Source organism: Podarcis gaigeae (genome assembly GCF_964106915.1).
Source record: "Podarcis gaigeae genome assembly, chromosome: 2".
NCBI classification, from domain to species: Eukaryota; Metazoa; Chordata; class Lepidosauria; order Squamata; family Lacertidae; genus Podarcis; species Podarcis gaigeae.
The window spans coordinates 84,993,880-85,014,879 of NC_139679.1; the positions used below are offsets into that span (position 1 = coordinate 84,993,880).

The 21,000-nt window shown below is 43.5% G+C and overlaps 1 protein-coding gene across 1 annotated transcript; it reads left to right on the forward strand.

Annotated features, from left to right (window-relative positions):
• The first annotated feature begins 4,383 nt into the window (after positions 1-4,383).
• On the forward strand, positions 4,384-19,831 carry UQCRC1 (ubiquinol-cytochrome c reductase core protein 1). The gene is made up of 13 exons (XM_083727181.1): positions 4,384-4,673; positions 7,593-7,733; positions 9,250-9,336; positions 10,479-10,608; positions 12,201-12,399; positions 13,547-13,626; positions 14,328-14,443; positions 14,888-15,031; positions 16,308-16,468; positions 16,945-17,030; positions 17,856-17,944; positions 18,650-18,725; positions 19,578-19,831. The coding sequence occupies exons 1-13, from the start codon at positions 4,599-4,601 to the stop codon at positions 19,640-19,642; spliced, it is 1,449 nt and encodes a 482-aa protein (XP_083583307.1). The 5' UTR covers positions 4,384-4,598; the 3' UTR covers positions 19,643-19,831.
• Positions 19,832-21,000: the final 1,169 nt, after the last annotated feature.

Sequence of the window (21,000 nt, forward strand, 5' to 3'; positions counted from 1 at the left end):
AGATATGAGAAGGTTGCTCGGGAAGAAATGTGGCCCTAAGCAGTGGTGGACTTTGGGCTCGTGCTCTTTGCTATGCTAAAATTCACACACACACACACACACACACCTCTCGAGCTCTGTTCTACAGTATTCTTGTGGCATCCCCTGCAGTGCAGCACCCAGTACAACCACATTGGTTGTGCTACCCTAAAACTTCCTCTGCCCTCAGGTTGAAAAAGGTTCCTCTCCCCTGGGCCAGCCACAGTGTTCTGCAATAACTGAAACTTCCAAACCAAGCCCCAAAGCAGCGCCACTTAGAGCACATAGCAGTAATGCAAACACGAGGTTACCAGCACATGAAACACTGTGGGCAAGGTATCCCTGCCAATGATTACTTGTAGCTGATCACCCTTGGCCACTGTGACTGCACTACGCTATGTCTCAGGCCTGCCCAGGCAAGTTTCTTGTGTGCGCACATGCACTACAAACTGGTTCTTACCATTGTCTGAGTCCTCTATCCCATATCCCGCAAGTGTCCCAGAAAAACCAGGACATCCCGTTTTTTTCTCGTGAGAGAATGGCTGACATTTTGGAAGCAGTGATCTTGAGCATTTTCTCACCATTGATATTTCCTGGGGCAATGATCTCGCTCAGCACCCTAAAGCGTGCAGTTTTGGGCACCGTGCCTGAGAAAAGCGCTTTTTCCGGGGAGAAATCAGGGTGTGAAATTGTGCGAGATCATTATGTCCAAAACGGCTGCCATCCTCTCATGAGAAGAAAATGGGAAGATGGTGTCAAGGAAGATTGTGTCCCAGGATTTTGCTGTTGAGGTGTTGGAAGGTATGCTAATATCCCACTTTACACATTGGCAGTAGCAGCACTGATGACAGGGAAGAAAGGTAAAAGGTAAAGGACCTCTGGACAGTTAAGTGCAGTCAAAGGCGACTATGGGGTTGCGGGACTCATCTTGCTTGCAGGCTGAGGGAGCCGCCATTTGTCCACAGACAGCTTTCTGGGTCACGGAAATGCCATTTACCTTCCCACCACAGCAGTACCTATTTATCAACTTGCACTGGCATGCTTTCGAACTGCTAGGCTGGCTGAAGCTGGGACAGAGGAACGGGAGCTCACCCCGTCGTGGTGATTTGAACAGCTGACTTTCCGATCAGCATGCTCAAGAGGCTCAGTGGTTTAGACCACAGTGCCATCCCCCCTGACACCAGTGACACTGATACTAACTTGGTGGTGAGGTTCAGGCTACAGAGGTGCCCCATTGGGACCAATTTGGCTCTCTTGCTGGTGCCACCCATGCAGCCTTGATCTCCCAGCACCTATCCTATCCTGTCCAAGTAAGCAGCAACAACACCAGTGTCAAGGGGGTGGCTCTACAGCTTCACCCCCTGCGCAAAGTGCAACAGCAGAGATCATTCCATGAGAAGTCTAACGGTAAGTGTTAAAGTCAACTAGCCAAGAGGTGGACAGTTGGAGGTATTGCTTAGTAACCGTGCACAGTGGTGTGATATTTGAGGAGGTATTACGTGCCATAATTGGTTGGGTAGTTCTGAGGGAGTTTTCCTCTGCATGTTTAGCTGAATGTCTCCCTGCTCTACAAGATCTGAAGTAAAGCAAGGCAAAACCTCTCTGTTCCTTTCTCAATTATCCTGTTTTTTCCTCAGTAAAGAGATATCAAGATTTCTTTTCTCTCTGGACTCCATCTGCTTTACCGTAAGTGACTTTGCTAACACCCCCCACCCCCAACTGCTGTAAGACTGGTGAAGGCTATTTCCTGTCTACTGTAAACTCTATAGGTTTTCCGAGAAATTGCCTGTCCAGTTTTTGTTTTATTTTTTTACCGAAACGGCTTCTGAAGCAAAGCGTAAACCACCACTGTTTCCTTTTTTAAAAAAAAAAAAGTTTGAGAATGTTTAGTCTTACTCTGAATCTATTTGGGCTTATTATAGAATAGTTACAACTCATCTCAATAAGCAGTTGTAGCAGTGGCTGAAAGGAAGATAGTGGCCTCTAGCGCACAGTGGCACACATGACAACCATTTTCAAAGGGGTGTCTCCAAAACTGCCCCAAGAGGCAAAGTAAAGTCAAGGGTTTGCTGATGATGGATACCAGAAATAGGGGCTCTCCCCTGGTAAATAGTTTTACAAGCTAGTATGGTATAGTGGTTAGAGTGTTGGACAAGGATCTGGGAGGCCAGAGTTCAAATCCTCACTTGGCCATGAAGCTCTCTGGGCGACCTTGGGCCAGTCACTGCTACTCAGCCTAACCTACCTCACAAGGTTGTTGTGGGGATTAAATGAGGAAGGGGAGAATCACATATGCCACCTTCAGCTCCTCGGAGGAAAAGGGTAAGATATAAATGCTATAAATAAGAAAAATGTTTAAAATGGACAAAAACAAATTTCTTGTCTCCAAACAACCCTGCTCACATAGTAAAGGTTTCCAGACTTCTGTAACAATAAGCAGCCCAAAGAGGACCGAAAGTGCTCAGCAACCACAGAATGTGGCCTGGCTGTTGTGGGAGGGAACGGAAAATCAGGAGAGGGGCCAGAGGGAACGGAATGGAATATCCCAGAAGAGGGCATAAAACACTGAGAGGAGCAGCGCATGTGTTGGGATCATAGCTGTCAACTTACAGATTTGAAAATAAGGGACCAGCAGCCAAAATAAGGGATTTTAGTCAACCAGTTAAAAGGGACCAGATAATTTTGGAGAGCAGCGCCAGTTTTTAGCCCTTCGTTTCCAGAGGTTGCTGCTCAAGACACCAGCCGATGAAACACTGCAATTAAATAACTACAAGCAGCAACCGCTTTTCGCGCAAAACGAAATCCAAGCTACGAAGATGCTGCTGCAGTTCTGTATCTTTTCTCTCGTGCTCCATCTTCAGCTCTCAGTTCCATCTGGGGGGGGGGGGGGGTTAGCGCCTGAAGTAAACCTGCAGATCAGACCATCTATGCTAGTCTACCACTACAAATCTATGGGAGAAGCGCTTGCCCACGCCTCCACCTCCTCCTCTCTTTGAACTGCTTTCTCTATGGTTGCCCTTGCTCTCCTCTCAAGGGTCCTCAGCAATTCATAGGCCATGCCAGGCTGCCCATCTCATCCGGGTCCTTCGGCATCACAGCCGCAGTACGGCCTAGCGGGAGCGGCGGTGATGGGCAGAGGGGAGGCCCCAGGCAGAGACGCTCAGGAGGAGGATGGTGGCGGAAGGGCCCGAGGCTCCCACCAGTCCTGGCAGGGAGGGGCTCCCAGGGGCTGAGGCTGGTGAGAGGAGGCCGGAGGGGGTCGGACCGAGCAGCCAAGCAACACAGTTGGAGCCTCCCTCCTCCCTGGCCGGCAGGGAGGGAGGGAGAGGAGCTGCTTCCTTTGAAACCTGGGAAATTTAAGGGACATCCATCAATAAGGGACAGCAGCGGGACACGGCACTGGGATAAGGGACTGTCCCTCCAAATAAGGGACGCTTGACAGCTATGGCTGGGATGGAGCCACCCTCCTGACACTTTTTTTGAACAGGTCTGGGGCAAGGTGGCAGCGAGATCAGGGCTGTGTGGTTGAACTGGCAGAAGTGCCATATTGCCCCAACCTCACCATTGCTCTTCCCCCAGCCCCATCCAGGAAAGCAGGAGCAGCACAAGTGTCAGGATGGTGGCTTCATAGCTCCATCTCACTAAACACAGCCACTACCGAACCCTGAACATCAATGCTCCACACTGAAACATCAGGTTGCAGGTCCCACTGCCTTGAAGAACCTTTTGTGCAACAGGTGGAGGGGGGACGTTTTAATAATTGTTTTAATATTTTTCCCGTTTGGATTAAAATGAGGATAAAGAGATGATTTTTTAGAAGTTTGATTCTATTAATGTTTTATTGTGTGTGTGTTTTTTAATGATTGCTTTCCCCGTTTTTATCTGCTTTTATTTTAGCGGTAAGCCGCTTAGAGCCCCTGTCAGGGGAAAAAGCAGGGACGAAACTAGGCTTTATTTCACTCTGGTCAAAGACCCAATTTGGAACCCCCTTATTATAAATCCTCTCTTCCAGGACGGCGGAAGATTTTACCAATGGCCTGTCCATTTAATGAGATCTTTTCTTCAGCCTCCCTATCTCTGGCTTTTTATGTTTAAGTGAAAGAATTAAATCTTAGGAAACACACAAGTAGTGGGTCAGATTCTGGGCTAACTTTGAAAGAAACAGCACGGGCTTCTGCCCTCATAGAGGTAGGAGATTCGCCAAAAGCACTGCTAGCTCCTCTTGACACACTTCCGGTCTAAAATGGAGCAACTTCTCCACTCAGGTTTCCCTTGCGAGGTATATGCCTCTTCCCTCTAATGACGCCAGCGAGCGACGCCCATGGAGAGGCCCCTGACCAACGGCGGCCTTCAATCTTTTACCGTAAGTTTAGCCTGTGTGTGTGACTCTTAACTCTTTCTTATCTCTCTCTGGTGACTAACTCTTAATACAGACAGTCCCTTTACGACGTCTACGCGGGCCCTACTATCTTTCTCCTGCGCATGCGGATGTCTTGCCCCATCTCTGATTCCCCCCTCCTCCTCCCGCGCATGCGCTCTTCCCTCTCCTCCTGCCGAGCTGCCGGGGTTAAGGCGGCAAGATGGCGGCGTCCTCTGTGTGCCGGGCCGCGGGTTGTGTGGCCAGCCGGGCCCTTCTGCGGGGTCCTCACGCTCCGGTGAGTGCCTGGCCGGGTGGGCCGCTGACGGGGTGGAAGAGGAGGAGGAAGGGGCGGCGGTGGTGGGTCGAGGGGGAGCGGAAGAAGCGGGGAGTGTGTGCGGAGCCCGTGGGGAAGCCGCCCGCGAAGGTCACGGCGCCCGTCCAGGCCGCCCATTTCACCAGTCGGGCGAGACCTAGTGGCTGAGAGCTGCCGGAGTTGGAAGCGCAAATCGTGACATTCTACAGATATCGTGGGTTGCAGGCCCCCCTACCAACCTTCACGCCCCCCCCCCCGCCGGTGCTGCTGTTGCTGGGGCGGTGCTCATTTTGACAGCATTGCCACTTACCCACCCATATCCTCACATTGGCCGTGTCCTTTGGAGCAAAAATAAAACGTGCCTCTGAGCAGCTGCAGAGTGTTTATCCTTTCTAAGACTTCATAAGAAGGGGCAGGGTTTCTTTCTGAAGTCAAGCGGTGCAGTTCTTTTTAGGCGTGTAGTACTGGCCACATCTTGCTGGGTAGCGTTCTGGGAACATAGTCCAAAAAAAGAGAGGAATAAACATGTTTTCCGAAACGTTTGTGGTGGTAGACCCAGAGCTCTAATTTCATTGTTGAGCTAAAGTGAGATTGGGCAGAAATTGTCAACTTGCCCCCTTTATGCGGATGTAAAAATCTCTCCGTTTTTGTCTTGCAAAATAAGCTTCTGATGTGCGTACGTCAGATGTGATTCATGGGATAATAGAATTAGGAGTTCAGGTCATTTAATGAAATTTGGGGGTGTTTTAATTGTTAGAGACGTTTCCCAAAAGAATTTATAATAAATAATGAGCTATCTCTGTCATCAATCTATCTAGAAAGATAATCCTTATTTTGACTTAGTATTTGGGGCAAGTTTAATACCTTTAAGTTTAATGTTCTGCTACAGGTAATTTATATGCTTTGTGGTGTTCATTTGTGTATTTCCCCAAGTGCATTTGCAAAGATTTAATGTAGGAATTCACAAGTTTATTTGGCGGAACCTCTGCACCTCATTTTTCACTTTAAAAGATGTAGTTTTCAGTACTGGAAGGAAGATTTCATAAGGCATTCTTTTTAGCTAATAGTACAATGATTGTAAAGCCTTTTTCTGCAAATCCTCCTGAACAGGTAATTCTGGAGTTGATGTATTTGACACCCCTCTGTGGATGGATGGCATTGGGATCTACAAAATGCCTGCTTTCATTTGCAATTTCAGTGGCTAGGGAGGCATGGCATAGAATCGCTCATCATTACACTTTGACGAATGCACATGCTAAGCTAACTGGTGGGCAGTAATCTGAGGCAGTCCTATTTATGAAAGATGTAGGTTATAGTGAGATGTATACATTAGAACAATAAATGGGACTGGATGGAGAATTTGTTGTTTTCAGTTTTGTACTTTAGATACCGCTTACCTGCTACTGCCAAATGGCAATATCTTTAATAGCAGCACCTTTTAGTGACTATTTATAGACCATTGACTTTGAGTGCCTTGGACTCTCCTTTATTGCCGGGGCAAATAACTGTGTTTTTGCAGAAAACTAAATTTTAAATTTAGTTTTAAATTGGGACGCGGGTGGCGCTGTGGGTAAAACCTCAGTGCCTAGGACTTGCCGATCGCATGGTCGGTGGTTCGAATCCCCGCGGCGGGGTGTGCTCCCGTTTTTCAGTCCCAGCGCCTGCCAACCTAGCAGTTCGAAAGCACCCCCGGGTGCAAGTGGATAAATAGGGACCACTTACCAGCGGGAAGGTAAGCGGCGTTCCATGTGCTGCGCTGGCTCGCCAGATGCAGCTTGTCACGCTGGCCACGTGACCCAGAAGTGTCTCCGGACAGCGCTGGCTCCCGGCCTATAGAGTGAGATGAGTGCACAACCCTACAGTCTGTAAAGACTGGCCCGTACGGGCAGGGGTACCTTTAAAAAGGTAAAGGTACCCCTGCCCGTTAGGGCCAGTCTTGACAGACTCTAGGGTTGTGCACTCATCTCACTCTATAGGCCGGGAGCCAGCGCTGTCCGGAGACACTTCTGGGTCACGTGGCCAGCGTGACATCGCTGCTCTGGCGAGCTAGAGCTGCACACGGAAACGCCGTTTAGCTTCCCGCTAGTAAGCGGTCCCTATTTATCTACTTGCACCCGGGGGGTGCTTTCGAACTGCTAGGTTGGCAGGCGCTGGGACCGAGCAACGGGTACCTTTACCTTTACTTAAATTTTAAATAGTTGTTTATAAATGTTTATTGCAATGTTGTAGATGGGATGTTTCAGATCTTAGAGACAAAGTGCAATAAAAGTGTGCTACATTCAGCTCAGTCAGTGGAAAGTTGCAAAGCCATCTCTCTGTAGTGCTTCTTTATATTTAAAATTGAGATTGATTGAACAAAAATGGATTTTCTGCTGTGTTGGACCCTTATAGGAAAGAATTGGTTAGGTCAGTTAGATACTGGTGATGTAATACAATGGACGCTTGGGTTGCGAACGTGATCCGTGCGCGAGGCATGTTCGTAACCCGCAGCGTTTGCAACCTGCAGTAATGCGTCTGCGCATGCACGGGTCGCAATTCGGTACATATGCGCAATTTAGAGCTTCTGTGCTTGTGTAAGCGCCAAAACTCGGAAGTAACCCCATTCCAGTACTTCCTGGTTCGGTGTGGTGTGCAACCCGAAAATGCGTAACCTGAAGCATCTGTAACCCAAGGTATGTCTGTACTGAAAACTCCATTCAGGTATATGATGTATGCTTATCCCATGGTTATTTTTTGTATTAACGCTGGGATTTTTTTTGGTGGTGGTCACATTTCATCAGGTGGTTTCTGTAACAACATAAAATTGCATACAAGTAATTTTTCACATGATGTCTTTATATGACTCTTCATGTATTTATCTTGTTATATGAATTGTGCTTTTGACAATAAACTTTTCTATAGCCAGCTTTATGGAGCTTGACAAGAAGAGGAAGCACTGCATCTTATGCTCAGGTGCTGCATCATATTCCTGAGACGCATGTCACCACTCTAGACAATGGCTTACATGTGGCTTCTGAACAATCTGGCCAGCCTACTTGTACGGTAAGCATAATATGGGGTTCTGAAAATTAACAGAGTCTCTGTTGTTTCACTTGGGCCTATCTTCAGTTAAAGTTTGCTATTTTTTATTGAAGCGCATAACCTGCCATCTTTCTGAGTTTCAAGTTAAAAAGTACTATTTTTGAAAAACAGAAAAGATAATTCTAAAAGATAAATATCAAACTAAATGAGGAGCAAACACTAAATAATTCCTCTCAATGATTCAAAAAATGTTCAGTGCCTCTCCAGGAAAAGGAATTCACAGCTATGAAGCAGCAACTGTGCATCTCTTCGGACTTGTTCTTTGCTTGTTACTGATCAATGGCAGTGATTCTCAGGCTTTATTCTGAAGAATCCTAAGGTTCTTGTGGAAACTTATCTGGGGCTTCTCCGTGAGAAGGCCAGAATGACAGGCAAATGTTCCTGAAACATGCCCAGCACAACTGATCTACTTTTCAGCATATAGCCGTTGAGTGTTTTCTTGGGTTCAGTTTCAGTTCAGGCAGGGCAACAGTGAGGACCAGCTGGCTGAGCCATTCCCTAAAATATGCTTCAGAATCTTCTACAAGGCGCACAGGACCTCTGACCTCAGTAGACAAGTCAACGTGGAAAGATTTCTCTCAAGGTTAATGTCTAAAAACAACTTACCTAGAGTGGTGATAGACATTGTAAGAAGATACAGGAAGAATGTATCTTGGTCATATGAGGTCTGAATGGCTCTGAAAAGTGTATGAAAGGCTAGTGAAATTCTGGAGTGTATTATGCTTTTGACATCCCATTGGCATATTTACTGGTTTCTGCCCATTATAGCCCTCAAATATTCTTCAACAGCAGCCCTGTTTTTAGGACTTATTATAATGGCCACTTCATAGCTTTAAAGGCAGTTTGCTGCTAAAGGAAAGAATTGCTCTTCTTACTAAAACACTCTTCTATAATGTAACTCTGGTTCACTTGTACCTTAAGGCCATGGAGTAGAATAAATAACTTGAGCCAGATTGCTAGAAATAGAGACACCTTTATAGTTCTAATAAGCTGTACCTACACTCAAGCCATTCCTAGGCATAAAATAATAAAATGCAATATATGACAATATTTTAAAAGCCATTGCTGCATATAATCAGTGGGATAAAAATTAAGATTTTAAGAGCCTAAGATAATGAAAAGGTCTTAATCTGGCATGAAAACAGCCATAAGGAAGGTGCCAGGCAAGCATCTTTGTGGTGGCTATTCCGCACCAGGGGTGCCATCACTTTAGAACCAAACCCCTGTTGTACTTTCAGTTCCAATTATGCTTTGAACAAATTCAGTTAGTAGAAAGGCTGTGCCTCAATAAGAAAAGCCTCTGTAAACTACAAACTACAGGGAGAAATGGGGATTTAAGAGTGTAATTGTCATTCTCTGTGTAGTGGAAATTGTAGTTAAGCTACTGCTTTCTGTGCACTCTGTCTTAATAGCAGACAAATGTCTGGAAAATTGGTCTAATATGTAACGTATTTACTCACTGTTTCTTTTTTGTCAGGTTGGGGTGTGGATCAGAGTGGGAAGCCGCTATGAAACTGAGAAGAACAATGGAGTTGGCAACTTTGTGGAACACCTGGCTTTCAAGGTGAGATGGCAAGTTATTCTCTTCTCAATATCTTCTATATATTTTTGGAGAGTTGTTTGTCTGTTCACTATGCGTTCGGCGACCTCTAAGGCTATTGTAACCAAATTTTGCATGATGTTTCCTTAGATCATGGAGCAGGCTTTTGTCTTGTTTGGATACAGTTGATTGGCATTTTGAATCCTGCTAGCCCCGTCAGCTAGAGTTCTGTTAAGCAAGGATCTTTCAGTCAGAATCCTCGAGATCTTAGCAGCCTGCTCTCCTGCCTCCTTCCCTAAGCTTGATATTACCTCTGATCCTTAGTATCCCAGTCCACAAACAAACCAACATCAAAGATACATACTTTTGCTTTAATGCCTTTTACAGACCAGTATAACTGGAATTCACACTTTACCTCGTTTGTTTTTTAGTATCTTATGAGATATTTCTAGCCAGCCAAGGTAAGCTCTAGGAAGCAAATTAAGCCCATATTCCCTCCCAATTTCTTTAACAGTCTGATTTCTTTACAACTCACATAAAGATAATCAGGACAATACCAGTTAATAGGAAAAAAAGAAAGACCAGCATTGGCAATGAGTGCATGACTTTGCTGTGATCTCTGGCAAGGACTTCTAGAAAAATCAGATTGATTGGATCATACCTATCTGAGAGTTTCAGTATATTTGAGAACACCATGAATAACCTTTATAACACTGCACTGATTCTTCTCTGATCCACCATGATGTGTGTCTGTAAATTTAATCAGCCTGTTCTTAATTAATTTTCCCCCCATTATTCTCTGTGGCTGAAATCAAATTCTCATATTCCACTTCGTTTAGGAGAAAGAATAAAAATGTAATAAAGTGATTACCATGTCCTTTATGTGGTGAATATTATTTGTACGTATCCTCATGCAGGGAGAGCTTGTGCTCACCACATCAGAGTAAATTCTTCAAATGCTTAGTATTTTTAAGGCATTCTGAAAGAGACTATTTTTTTAATGGACTTAAATGCTCTGTGGCAGTATTTTGTGACTGTTGAGTTGAATTAGTGTTCTGTTGTGCAATTTGAGAGTTTCCACATATGTTAAAAATTCTGGTGCTTTAGCTACTGATACTTACTCATTATGCCTCCAGATATCCAATTGTTTATCTGTATTTCTTTAGGGTACAAAGAAACGCCCTGGTCCTGAATTTGAAAAGGAAGTTGAGAGCATGGGTGCACATCTCAATAGTTACACCTCTCGTGAGCAGACTGCCTTCTTCATGAAAGCGTTAGCCAAAGATTTGCCCAAAGGTAGTGCCATTCAGTTGTGTTATTTTGGCAGGCAGGGATATTGCTTTCTTTGCATTTGTGTTTAATTAGCTTTCAAAGGACAAAACAAATCCACAGGGTTTTTGTAGAAGGCTATATTTTAATTGCACTTCCACACAAAATAATGGCTTTTGATTTAAGCCAATTTCAGTCAGCAGGAAGCAATTTTCCACATGATAACAGTACATTCACCACTTGGCAGCCTGTGTGTTGTGGTTTCCTAAAGGAAGTTGCCCAGGGCTGGACAAATGGTTACTTTATTGCTGTCAAGAAGCAATTGCTTTCAGATGGCCAAAATTGGCCACAGTAATCCCAGCAATTATCAAAAGATGTAAAATTGTGCTGCCTTGGCAGAAATTTCACTCTTTGATTATTTCATGAAATGCTAGTTGCATAGACCACCTACCCTACATGCTAGCAAAAGCTTTGTAGTTTAAGCACTTGAACTGTTCATTCAGGTCCATATAACAGCAACTGAGATGCAAACCCAAATGAGATGTTGGATTTTGGGAGGTGTAGGGATGGAGAATAATAGAAGCAGGGGAAGTATAAAACCAGCAGGATGGAGAAGAATGACAGACAGGAAATAAGATGATGTCTTCTATTTGTCATCACTGGGGGGTTGGCTGTGTGGTAGCTTTATGATGCCATAAATGCTATATGCCGGTAGCAGTATTAGAAACTGAGATATGAAATCTAGGAGCTAAATGGCACCTTAAACAAAGTTATGGACACAACAACAGAATGTTTAGGCATGCTTTTTAATAACAAAAATACAAAGCTGAAAATGAATGAACTGCAGCTAAAATATTATGTTCAGTTTCAGTCTAGTCCTTCCCCTGCCCACCCCCCTAGTACTTTTAAGAGGGTTTTTTCTCCAGTCTTAAGAGAGTAGCTGGAAGTGGGGAGGCAGAAAAAAGGTACTCCTTTCCTTCCATTCTGCAGTTTTAATCTGAAATTTTGGCACAGTACTGTTCCCAGAGCTCAGAAACTGCTTGGTCTAATGAAGTTTCCTGTCGCAAAGTGCTCCAGAACAATGGGAGTTCCGAACACTGGCCAGTGGTTCCCACTTAGTGGTCTGTGGATCCCAGAGTGCCTTTGGCACACACCCATCAAATGTCCAGAACATCCCATTTTGGGGGGCCGTGCTCTCATGTGAAGAGCACAGCACCCGAAAACATGTGAGATTGCAGTGCCCCAAAACACACGTTTGGGGCATCATGCTCTCGCACAGGTCATGTGACTCATGTAGGAGCGCAGCCCAGAAGATGCACGCCCCAGTTTTGCACTGGGAGATGTTGGTGGGGGGAGGGGTATGGTGGCACCATTCACATACCAGAAACTACAGCAGAGATATCCGCATTTTCAAAAGTAAGGTCCATGGCTTGGCTTTTGAAAAACAGGAGAGTTGCAATTATTAGCTAATTGGGAACCACTGCTGCTTATCTGTGTGCAAGTTCCTTTCTCGCCCAAGAATGTCTAGTTGTCTTCTCCATTCAGTTTGGCAAGAAAATATGTCTTAAGTAGCATGTCTCTTCCTACCCCCCACCCCTTTTTCTTTTCTTTTTTTTTAGCAATTGAGATTCTGGCTGATGTAGTGCAGAACAGCAGCTATGAGGATTCCCAGATTGAAAAGGAGCGGAATGTCATCCTTCAAGAAATGCAAGAACTTGATGGCAGCTTGTCCCATGTCGTCTTTGATTACCTGCATGCTACAGCTTATCAAGGCACTGCTTTGAGTCGGACTGTTGAAGGAACAACAGCAAATGCAAAGTAAGGAGAGCTTATTTCCTGGCTAATAAAGCACATCTGGAATCATTTCCCCTCCACTGCTAGGTTATATTTTATAGAGGTTCTTGTTTGAAGTACCGTATTTTTCGCTCTATAAGACGCACCAGAACACAGGACACACCTAGTTTTTGGAGGAGGAAAACAAGAAAAAAAATATTCTTAATCTCAGAAGCCAGAACAGCAAGAGGGGTCACTGCACAGTGAAAGCAGCAATCCCTCTTGCTGTTCTGGCTTCTGAGATAGCTGCGCAGCCTACATTCACTCCATAAGACGCACACACATTTCCCCTTACTTTTTAGGAGGGAAAAGTGAATCTTATAGAGCAACAAATACGGTAAATAACTGAAATAAATGGTAAGGTGTATCATACAATACATAAGGTAGCAAGGGCCTTAACAAAAGCAAAGAGAAGGTGTGTATTTACATGGCGAGCATAGGATACTTTATACCAGGTTAGAACATTGGTCTACCTAGCTCAATATTGTTGACACTGATTGACAACAGCTCTCCAGGGTTTCATGCAGGTGACATTCTTTGTCCTACATGGAGATGCTGGAGACTGAACCTGGGACTTCCTGCATTATTTTAACAGATGTTGAAAAGAAGAGGGATAACATCTTTTCAACAACAGGACTAAAAGCTTAACATACTAAACTTTAGAAAGAAGTTGCAATTGAAAGCAAATCAGTAGTGCAAGATGTTGCCAAGGACTTGACAGTCTGTATTTTTACAACTTTTATTAAGAATTGATCACTGTTGTTCCCGTTTTCCAAATAAAGCACTCTGGGTGAGGAAGAGTGGCTTGTCTAATACTTCCCTTCTGAACAGAGATCCAGATTGGCATCTCTTCAGGTCCAAGTCCAATGAAATGATTCTCATGCTAATATCCATGTGACTCAGACATTGATTACAATCCTGTGCACAGTTATACATATTTTAGAACCATTTAAAAAAAAAAAAAAACAGGAATTGCGTGTCCTAAGCAAGTTGATTGCAGCTGCTATCTGTTAGGAAGGAAAGGTAGGGTCTCCAGAGTGCTTAACATAGGAGTGCTTGACTTGCAGTGGTGTAAGAACTGCACAATAAACTCATCTCTGCATATTTAATGTATTTTTTGTATTTTCATTAGGCATTTGTCCCGTGCAAATCTAACAGAATATGTTGAGACTCACTACAAAGCCCCTCGCATGGTCCTGGCAGCTGCTGGAGGTCGGTACTAGTTTACTGTTAGGAATAGGTCATCTTTCTTAGACTGGCCTGATGTACAATTATATACCATTGTCAGTAGGATTACAGTAGGGGGCAGTATAGAGCAGATGGCAAAATATCTCAAGTCAGATCAGCTCATCAACTTCCCCTGGTGGTACTTGCAGTTCTTTTATTTAACTGGCCTTTGTCAGAATCTTTTTTGAATGTTTTCTGGAAGTACACACTACACCCTGTACATGCTTAACAATTGATCAAGGAAGCATAGAATCAAGACATGGCTAAATCATATTCCATGTCTTTTGAGTCCGTGTTATGAACTGAATGGACCACATTCCCAGTTTTGTTCCTGCTAGGACAGCATAGTGAAAATGAAATCAATAGGGCCTAAACTAACAGATAGGCCTGTTTTCTTTTTTTCCAGTTTCACATGAAAGCAGATAAAATGTTTTTATGTAGTAAAAGACATTTGAGTAGATAGACTTGGTGAATAAATTTTCATTGGGGTGGGAGAATTAACTTTCCTGTGACAATATGCACTGCGTAAACTTCTGCTAAACTACTTTTGCCCAAAGAGCTATCAGAGAATAAGATTTTAACATGTTATGAGGCTGCTGCCAAACACAAAAAAAATTATTTTTTGTGTTCTTTCTCGAAAACAGAAGCCATTGTATTGTTGTCACTCGTTTTGCTTTCTTGACCAGGGGTCAGCCACAAAGAAGTCGTGGACCTTGCCAAGCAGCATTTTGGCAACGTTCCCTATGAATACAAGGAAGACACAATTCCCATTCCTCCGTACTGCCGCTTCACTGGGAGTGAGGTAGAGTCTTAAATACTTGGCATCCTCAACAAGCAGAGAGTGAATCTCAGACAGTGTCAATTTCACTTAGGCAGTTCTTAATAGTGATAAAATAGTTTGTCGACTCCTTTAGTTTAGCAAAATTGCATTCTAGTCTTGAATTCACCTCCCCAGAATATAGCCTCCCTCGCTCCTTTTTTTGTCAAAGCCCTCTTTTTGGACAAACTATTGTAAGAGGCTGCTCTGTATTTATACATATTTTGAAGATGAAACCCCAAGTATAGGATTGGAGTGTGCAGGCACAAAGATCCTGCACACAGATTCCTGTGCCTCCCTATTGTTTAAACGTGCTCTGCCCTCTTCTGTGCCATCTATCAGCAATATGTGGTGAGAGAGAATAGTGCACGTGATCTCACAGTCTACTCCTGAAACCTGAACTCATTTCTCATGTGTGTGTTTTTCCAGATCAGAGTCAGAGATGATGATTTGCCTTTGGCTCATGTTGCTATTGCAGTGGAGGGACCAGGCTGGGCCAATCCAGACAATATTCCTCTTCTGGTAGCTAATGCAGTCATTGGGCGATACGATGTTACTTTTGGTGGTGGCAAGGTAAGTTCCTAGGGGACTGGGATATCTATTTTACATTACTTGTAACAGTCTTCTCCCACGTGTATTTCCATTTTGTATGCTAGCAAAATTATACAGCATTTTGCAGTTCTAGTTAGATGAACCCATAGTGTGAAAATGTGGCCTTAATTTGATGATGTGTTTGAGTTAGTTGCACATGAGTTAAAATAGCAAAGTTCAGGTTTCATCATCATCATCATCATCATCATCATCATCTATTACTTCTACCGTCCCATCAAGCCAGGCATCCCCAGCCACTCTGGCCAGGGATTGTATTTTCAAAAACCATAATTCCAGAATAGAGAGGGATTCTATTCAGTGAGTCTCCTCAAATCTAACACGGTCAGGTAAACATGAGTTGCCTGGAAAATGATTCTTGCCTTTCACATTCGGATATGCAGGTCTCCGGAAAAGGATAGGCTTGCAGAAGGCAAGATTACATGTCTTGGATTGAAAGTCTCATTGAGGGAACTCAAATCATTTAGAGTTGATCATCAGTTCACTACATGCCTTTGCTGCTGGTGCAGTGCTTGAGTAGGTCAGCATTCAGGCACTTTGAACAGTCAAGATATGCTCGGATTTTGACTTCTTGATGCACCTGTTTGTGCTATCTTCATGCACTTAGATAATTCAGCTACTGCTAGTCGTGCGAATAAAACCACAAACTGCTGTGTGTTTATCCTTGACTATCAACATGAATATAAATCTGAGAATGTGCTCCTTGATGTCTTTCTGGCAGGTGTCAACAAGGGTTGTAGCTCATTGTATGTCCCTTGCATATAGAAACCCCAGGCTTAGCCCTTAATATCTTCAACTGATCTGTTTCTGGTTAGGGTAATTGAAAATAGGACAAGTGAGACAATGGTCTCGTTCATTGTATTCAGTCTGTTTTTTTAAAAACAAAAACAACAGCAACAACTAGTGCCCCAAATTTGGGGGGTGGAGAGAGCAGTGACTGCACTGCGCTGCAACATGAAACTGCATACTGAGCAAGGGAAGGACTTGGGATTCTCACATGGCAAGTTTGCAACAATCTCCAAAGCAGTAATTGCCAGGCTATCCCCTTTGGTTTTCTGACTTACATTCTCATAGTATCTGTGCATTGAGGAACAATCTCTGTCACAGAGTGCAGGTGGTTTCATCCACAGTCACAGTGGTCTATGATGTCTGGGTTTTCTGCTTCCTTAATTTTAACTTCTTGGTGGGTTTGGTGGGCAAACCAGATGGTCATAACTGGTCATAATTATTTTACCTACAGAATCAGTCGAGCAGGCTGGCTAGAATTGCTGTGGAAAACAAGCTGTGTCAAAGTTTCCAATCCTTCAACACTTGCTACTCTGACACAGGTCTGTTTGGTTTCTATTTTGTTACTGATGCTATGAATATTGAAGACACACTGCACTTTGCCCAGGGTGAATGGTGAGTATGAGCTCATTGCCAGCTCTGTTCCTACAAAACTTGAACTGCAGGGGAGTCAGTACATTGAGTTAGCTTTACAAAGACTAGGTGTAGACAGAACAGTACTGTATAAGGCTTCACAATGTAACTCACTGCAACCTATCTATGACACGTGCAAATCTCTTGGGGCCATAGGTATTGAAAATGTCAATTAAGTCTATTGAGGAAGAAACATCCATTACATGTGTTAGATAGAAAAGATTATGAATAACATTGAGGACTGATATACAGACATCACCTCATTCAGGATATTGACTCATTGTCCATGTTTGTGCTGCCTTTTGATCACTTCTTATATGGCTTGCACCTCTCAGGTTTTGTCTACTGATTAGTAATCATAGTAAAGATTTAATATTGAGCCTATGAAAACATGAAAGGCAGAGTCGCCTAAAAGTGGTTGGCATTTGATTAACATTTCCCCTCTGCTTCCTGTGCAGGATGCGCCTCTGTACCAGTGTGACTGACAGCGAGGTGAAGAGAGCCAAAAACATTGTTCGTAACACACTGATGGCTCAGCTGGATGGTATGATTTTTTTTTTAAAAAAAAGTTGGCTTTGCACTTTCTGAATGGATCTTTGAATGTTTCTCCACGCCCTGACTCTCCAGGCCCTGACGTATTTGACATCTATAAATTCTAGTAAGCTTTTTCCTGTGATCTGTCCATTGTGTGCAACCTCTGGAGCAGGAAGGCTACTGTTGGTTACGCAATTATCTGTGCCTGTCAGAAACAACACCGTCTTTCTTCTGCTCCCTCTTGTCTTTATCACTTGGTTCAGATTCGGAGCTTCCTAGATGAGACCCATTTGTCTCCATGATAGAAAATAAGTGGAGCTGACATGAGATTAAAATAAGTCTCAACTATATGAATTTTAGTCCGCTTGCATATGGTTAAGATCATTAGCTTGGATGAAGCACAAATATGTTATAGGAACCATCATCTTTGAAGAACCAGTCCTTCCTAGGAGAAAAACGGGGAGTGTCTCCTAACATAGTCCTGGGACTCAATATGGCACTCCAGATACTTCTATCTGACCCTTCATACTGCCACTTGTTTGCCTGGATTTGTGTGTGTGTGTGTGTGTGTGTGTGTGTGTGTGTGTAAACCTTTAATTTAAGTATAGCTGAACTATAGTCCTATCTGTGGCTTCACCTAATTCTTGCCTCCGGCCAGAAACAAGTCTATTCTATTGTAGCTTTCTGAAATGAATTTCTAAAAAGACCATATAACAGGGCCTGTTAAATGTAAGTTCGCAACAGGTGCTGCTTGCATAGTCTTACATAATGTTCTTTACATCTTAAAACACAGCTTAAGGTTTCCACTGACAATTGACTAATTCATATATTCCAGGTACCACTCCTGCATGTGAAAATATTGGAAGCCATCTGCTAAACTACGGACGCCGGATATCTCTGGCAGAATGGGATTCGAGAATTTCTGTAGGTATCTTTATTAAACGGGAGTAAATATACTTGCATTTCTGGAACATAATGCTTGTGATTGAAAGCTGGACCTTCTGCATAGTTCCTTTTTAACAACAACTACCCTGTTTCCCCAAAAGTAAGACATCCCCCCCCAAATAAGACCTCCCCGATAATAAGGCCTCCCCCTGAACATAAGGCCTCCCCGGAATATGTGTACCGTATTCTTCTTCATGGAAAAATAAGACATCCCCTGAAAATAGGACCTAGCACATCTTTGGGAGCAAAAATTAATATAAGACACTGTCTTATTTTCGGGAAAACAGGGTAGGTGGTTATGTTCAACTTAAGTATCTATGTAACCACCTGCTCATCAGCAGTGAACTTGGAGAACTCGGGAAATCAAGCCTAGATCTGGAACCCTGGTCACAACATACAAAAATGTTTAGTAAAGCGAGCTGTGATTCTTGAAGTGCAGTGCTGGCATGTTTGAGGCTAATTGTACAGGCGCTGCAGAAAATTATAAAGCTTTCCTATGTATCTTGAGGGAAAGACATTGTAGATGATCTTAGAAATCACTGAACCATGTAAGATCCTTCCAGCTTGAGAGTTCTGCCAGCCATGACAAAGTCCTTGGCTAGCAGTCTGCTGGGTAGTGGCAAAGTAATACCTCCGACTTTATTTATTGAAATGTAATCCTCTGCTTTTCTCTGACACTTCTAGGCGGTTGATGCAGCAACAATACGGGAAGTCTGCAGCAAATATCTCTATGACAGATGCCCAGCTGTTGCAGCAGTTGGTAAGTGGTTATTCCTTGTATGTTTTCCTCTTCTTGGGAGATGAAAAAGGACATATATGGTAGCTGCTTTCATTAGAAATCTTGGTTTCTGGGGGGCGGAGGGTGTTTCATAACACCACTTACCTATTTTGGCCTTTATTTGGCTTCATCTCTGTTTGAGCTGCTTCAGATTAGCCATGCCAAATTAGTCACCTGCTGCATTTGGCGAATCAGGTTTGATCTGAGCACTTGAGGCAGTAGCAAGTCTGCACTCCACCCTTTTTACATCTCCCGTTACGAGGGAGCTATGATTTTAACCGAGTAGGGCTCTGGCAACATTTGTAAAATGTTTCATTTGGGGTCAGTTTCATTTATGCAACGCTAGCAGGTGGGCTGGCTCGTTGTAGCAGCATTCCTGCATCTTTGACTGCCAGCCAAGGAAACGCTTCCCTTGGAAAACCTGCCTGAACAGCTTGGTTACTTAAAGGAGCTGGTGATTCCTCCATCGCACACTGCAGTCATTAAAGTTTCCACCTAAGTCTTCAAAGCAAAGCTCTTTGGAAGGGGCTTTCCAGACAAAACTGGGAGTCTATAAAATCCCCTCAAACACCATATTGTCTGAGACTTGGATTTTGCCCTGTTGTTGAATCAAACATCTACTATGGGGATTTGGGCTCTGAGGAGCCTAGGACAGAGAGACACATTGTTACAATTGATCTTAAGTCTTTCATAGCCGTTGAGTAAGACTAGCTCTGCTTTAGCTGATTTAAGACCATAATAGTTTTAGTGTGGATTAGAGAGGAGCGGGACAACAATGATGCCAGATGTTTTCTTGAATGTGTTTTCTAATGACCAACTCTCTTTCTCTCTCAGGTCCCATTGAACAACTTCCGGACTACAACCGTATCCGCAGTGCCATGTACTGGCTCCGTTTCTAGGCTTATGTTGTATGCAGAATGGAAGCGAGCCAGCGAGGGTAATGAAGGGCCCTCCCCTCTGGGTCTGTTCTTGTGGGTTTCTTGTGTGCCAGTGGCAGGATGGGCTCCATGACTGCTGTACAAACATTCTTCTTTATCGTTGTGTAAGAGGTGCGTCCCAGAGAGCTAAATAAATTAAATTTAAATGGATTTGGCATCCAGTGTTTATGGCTAAATTGCAATGGAAGTGACTCATGGGGGCTGAGGGCATTTTTCTTCATCTTTCCAAGGAGGGAGCACTTTTACCGTTCAAATCTTGCTTACACTTGTCTCCAGTATCGTTTAACCCTCGCAACAACCTCTTTAAAAACTTTGTGACATGCGCTTTGCTTTAGCTTATGAAAGGAGTTCACAGGGAAGGGAGGAGCAAGCAGGAATTAGAGTTTTTGCCTTAGTGGGAAACTGTGAGGCTTCATTCCAGTTTTTTGCACCAAATAGGGAGAAGGAGAAGGTGGCATGTGGATGCATGGATTTCTACTGCCGCTGCCCCTTTCTCTGCTACTAGAGGAAAGGAAGCACTTCTTTCCTTTTACCTAGAGAGCAGAGTGGTGGTGTGATGTTTTTCTCCAATGCTTTTTAAAATAAATACTGTTACATAGCCCTCAGCTGTGTTCCCAGAGCAGTTTACACAAATAATAAGATTGTTCCATTCCCACATTTAAAAGTTTTTTTTAAAAAAAAATCCTCCCATAATATATATTTAATATATAATATATATTTAAATATGCATTTGCTCCAAGAACTTAAATTTAGATACACATTTTGATACAAACTACTAAGAATTGTCACAACGTTCAGAGCAGTATGGAATCTAGCGGGTGATGAAGCAGCAAGCCAAACATTAGTTTTAGCAGTACACAGATTGGGATAGTTCACTTAGGAATTTGCAACTATTGAATCATCAATCATTTTTACCCTCACAGTGGACTTATTCAGTGGCTTTGCATTTGGTGATTTGTTTCGACTAGATGGCAGTCCACATGTTGGGAGAGGGGGTTATTCATATATTGATTATGTGGATCAGAAGGTGCAAACCTCCAAATTCAGTATCTTTCATATGCTAGGAATATGCAGAGCATGTATTTCTAACAGCCCAGCTTCTCTCGTGCCTTTTAAATCCCACAGTGAACCCAGCAAAGTTTCTCCACAAGGTGGCACTAGTTTATTACTTTTAAACTCTTGCAGCGCAGTCACTGCTAATGTTTTATTCTTGAGTTACGTATCCTTGGAAGTTCCATTTCATTTCTAGACGTTGCCCTGACAAGTGGGTTTAGGAATAATGTCAGAGCTTCCAGGAGTTAGTCATGGGACTTGAGACT

What these genes read in the sequence shown, in the direction of transcription:
- UQCRC1 (XM_083727181.1), top strand. Translation starts at nt 4,599, where the DNA reads ATGGCGGCGTCCTCTGTGTGCCGGGCCGCGGGTTGTGTGGCCAGCCGG. An exon ending in TGCGGGGTCCTCACGCTCCG is followed by an intron (nt 4,674 to 7,592) that starts GTGAGTGCCTGG and finishes ACTTTTCTATAG; the next exon opens with CCAGCTTTATGGAGCTTGAC. An exon ending in CTGGCCAGCCTACTTGTACG is followed by an intron (nt 7,734 to 9,249) that starts GTAAGCATAATA and finishes CTTTTTTGTCAG; the next exon opens with GTTGGGGTGTGGATCAGAGT.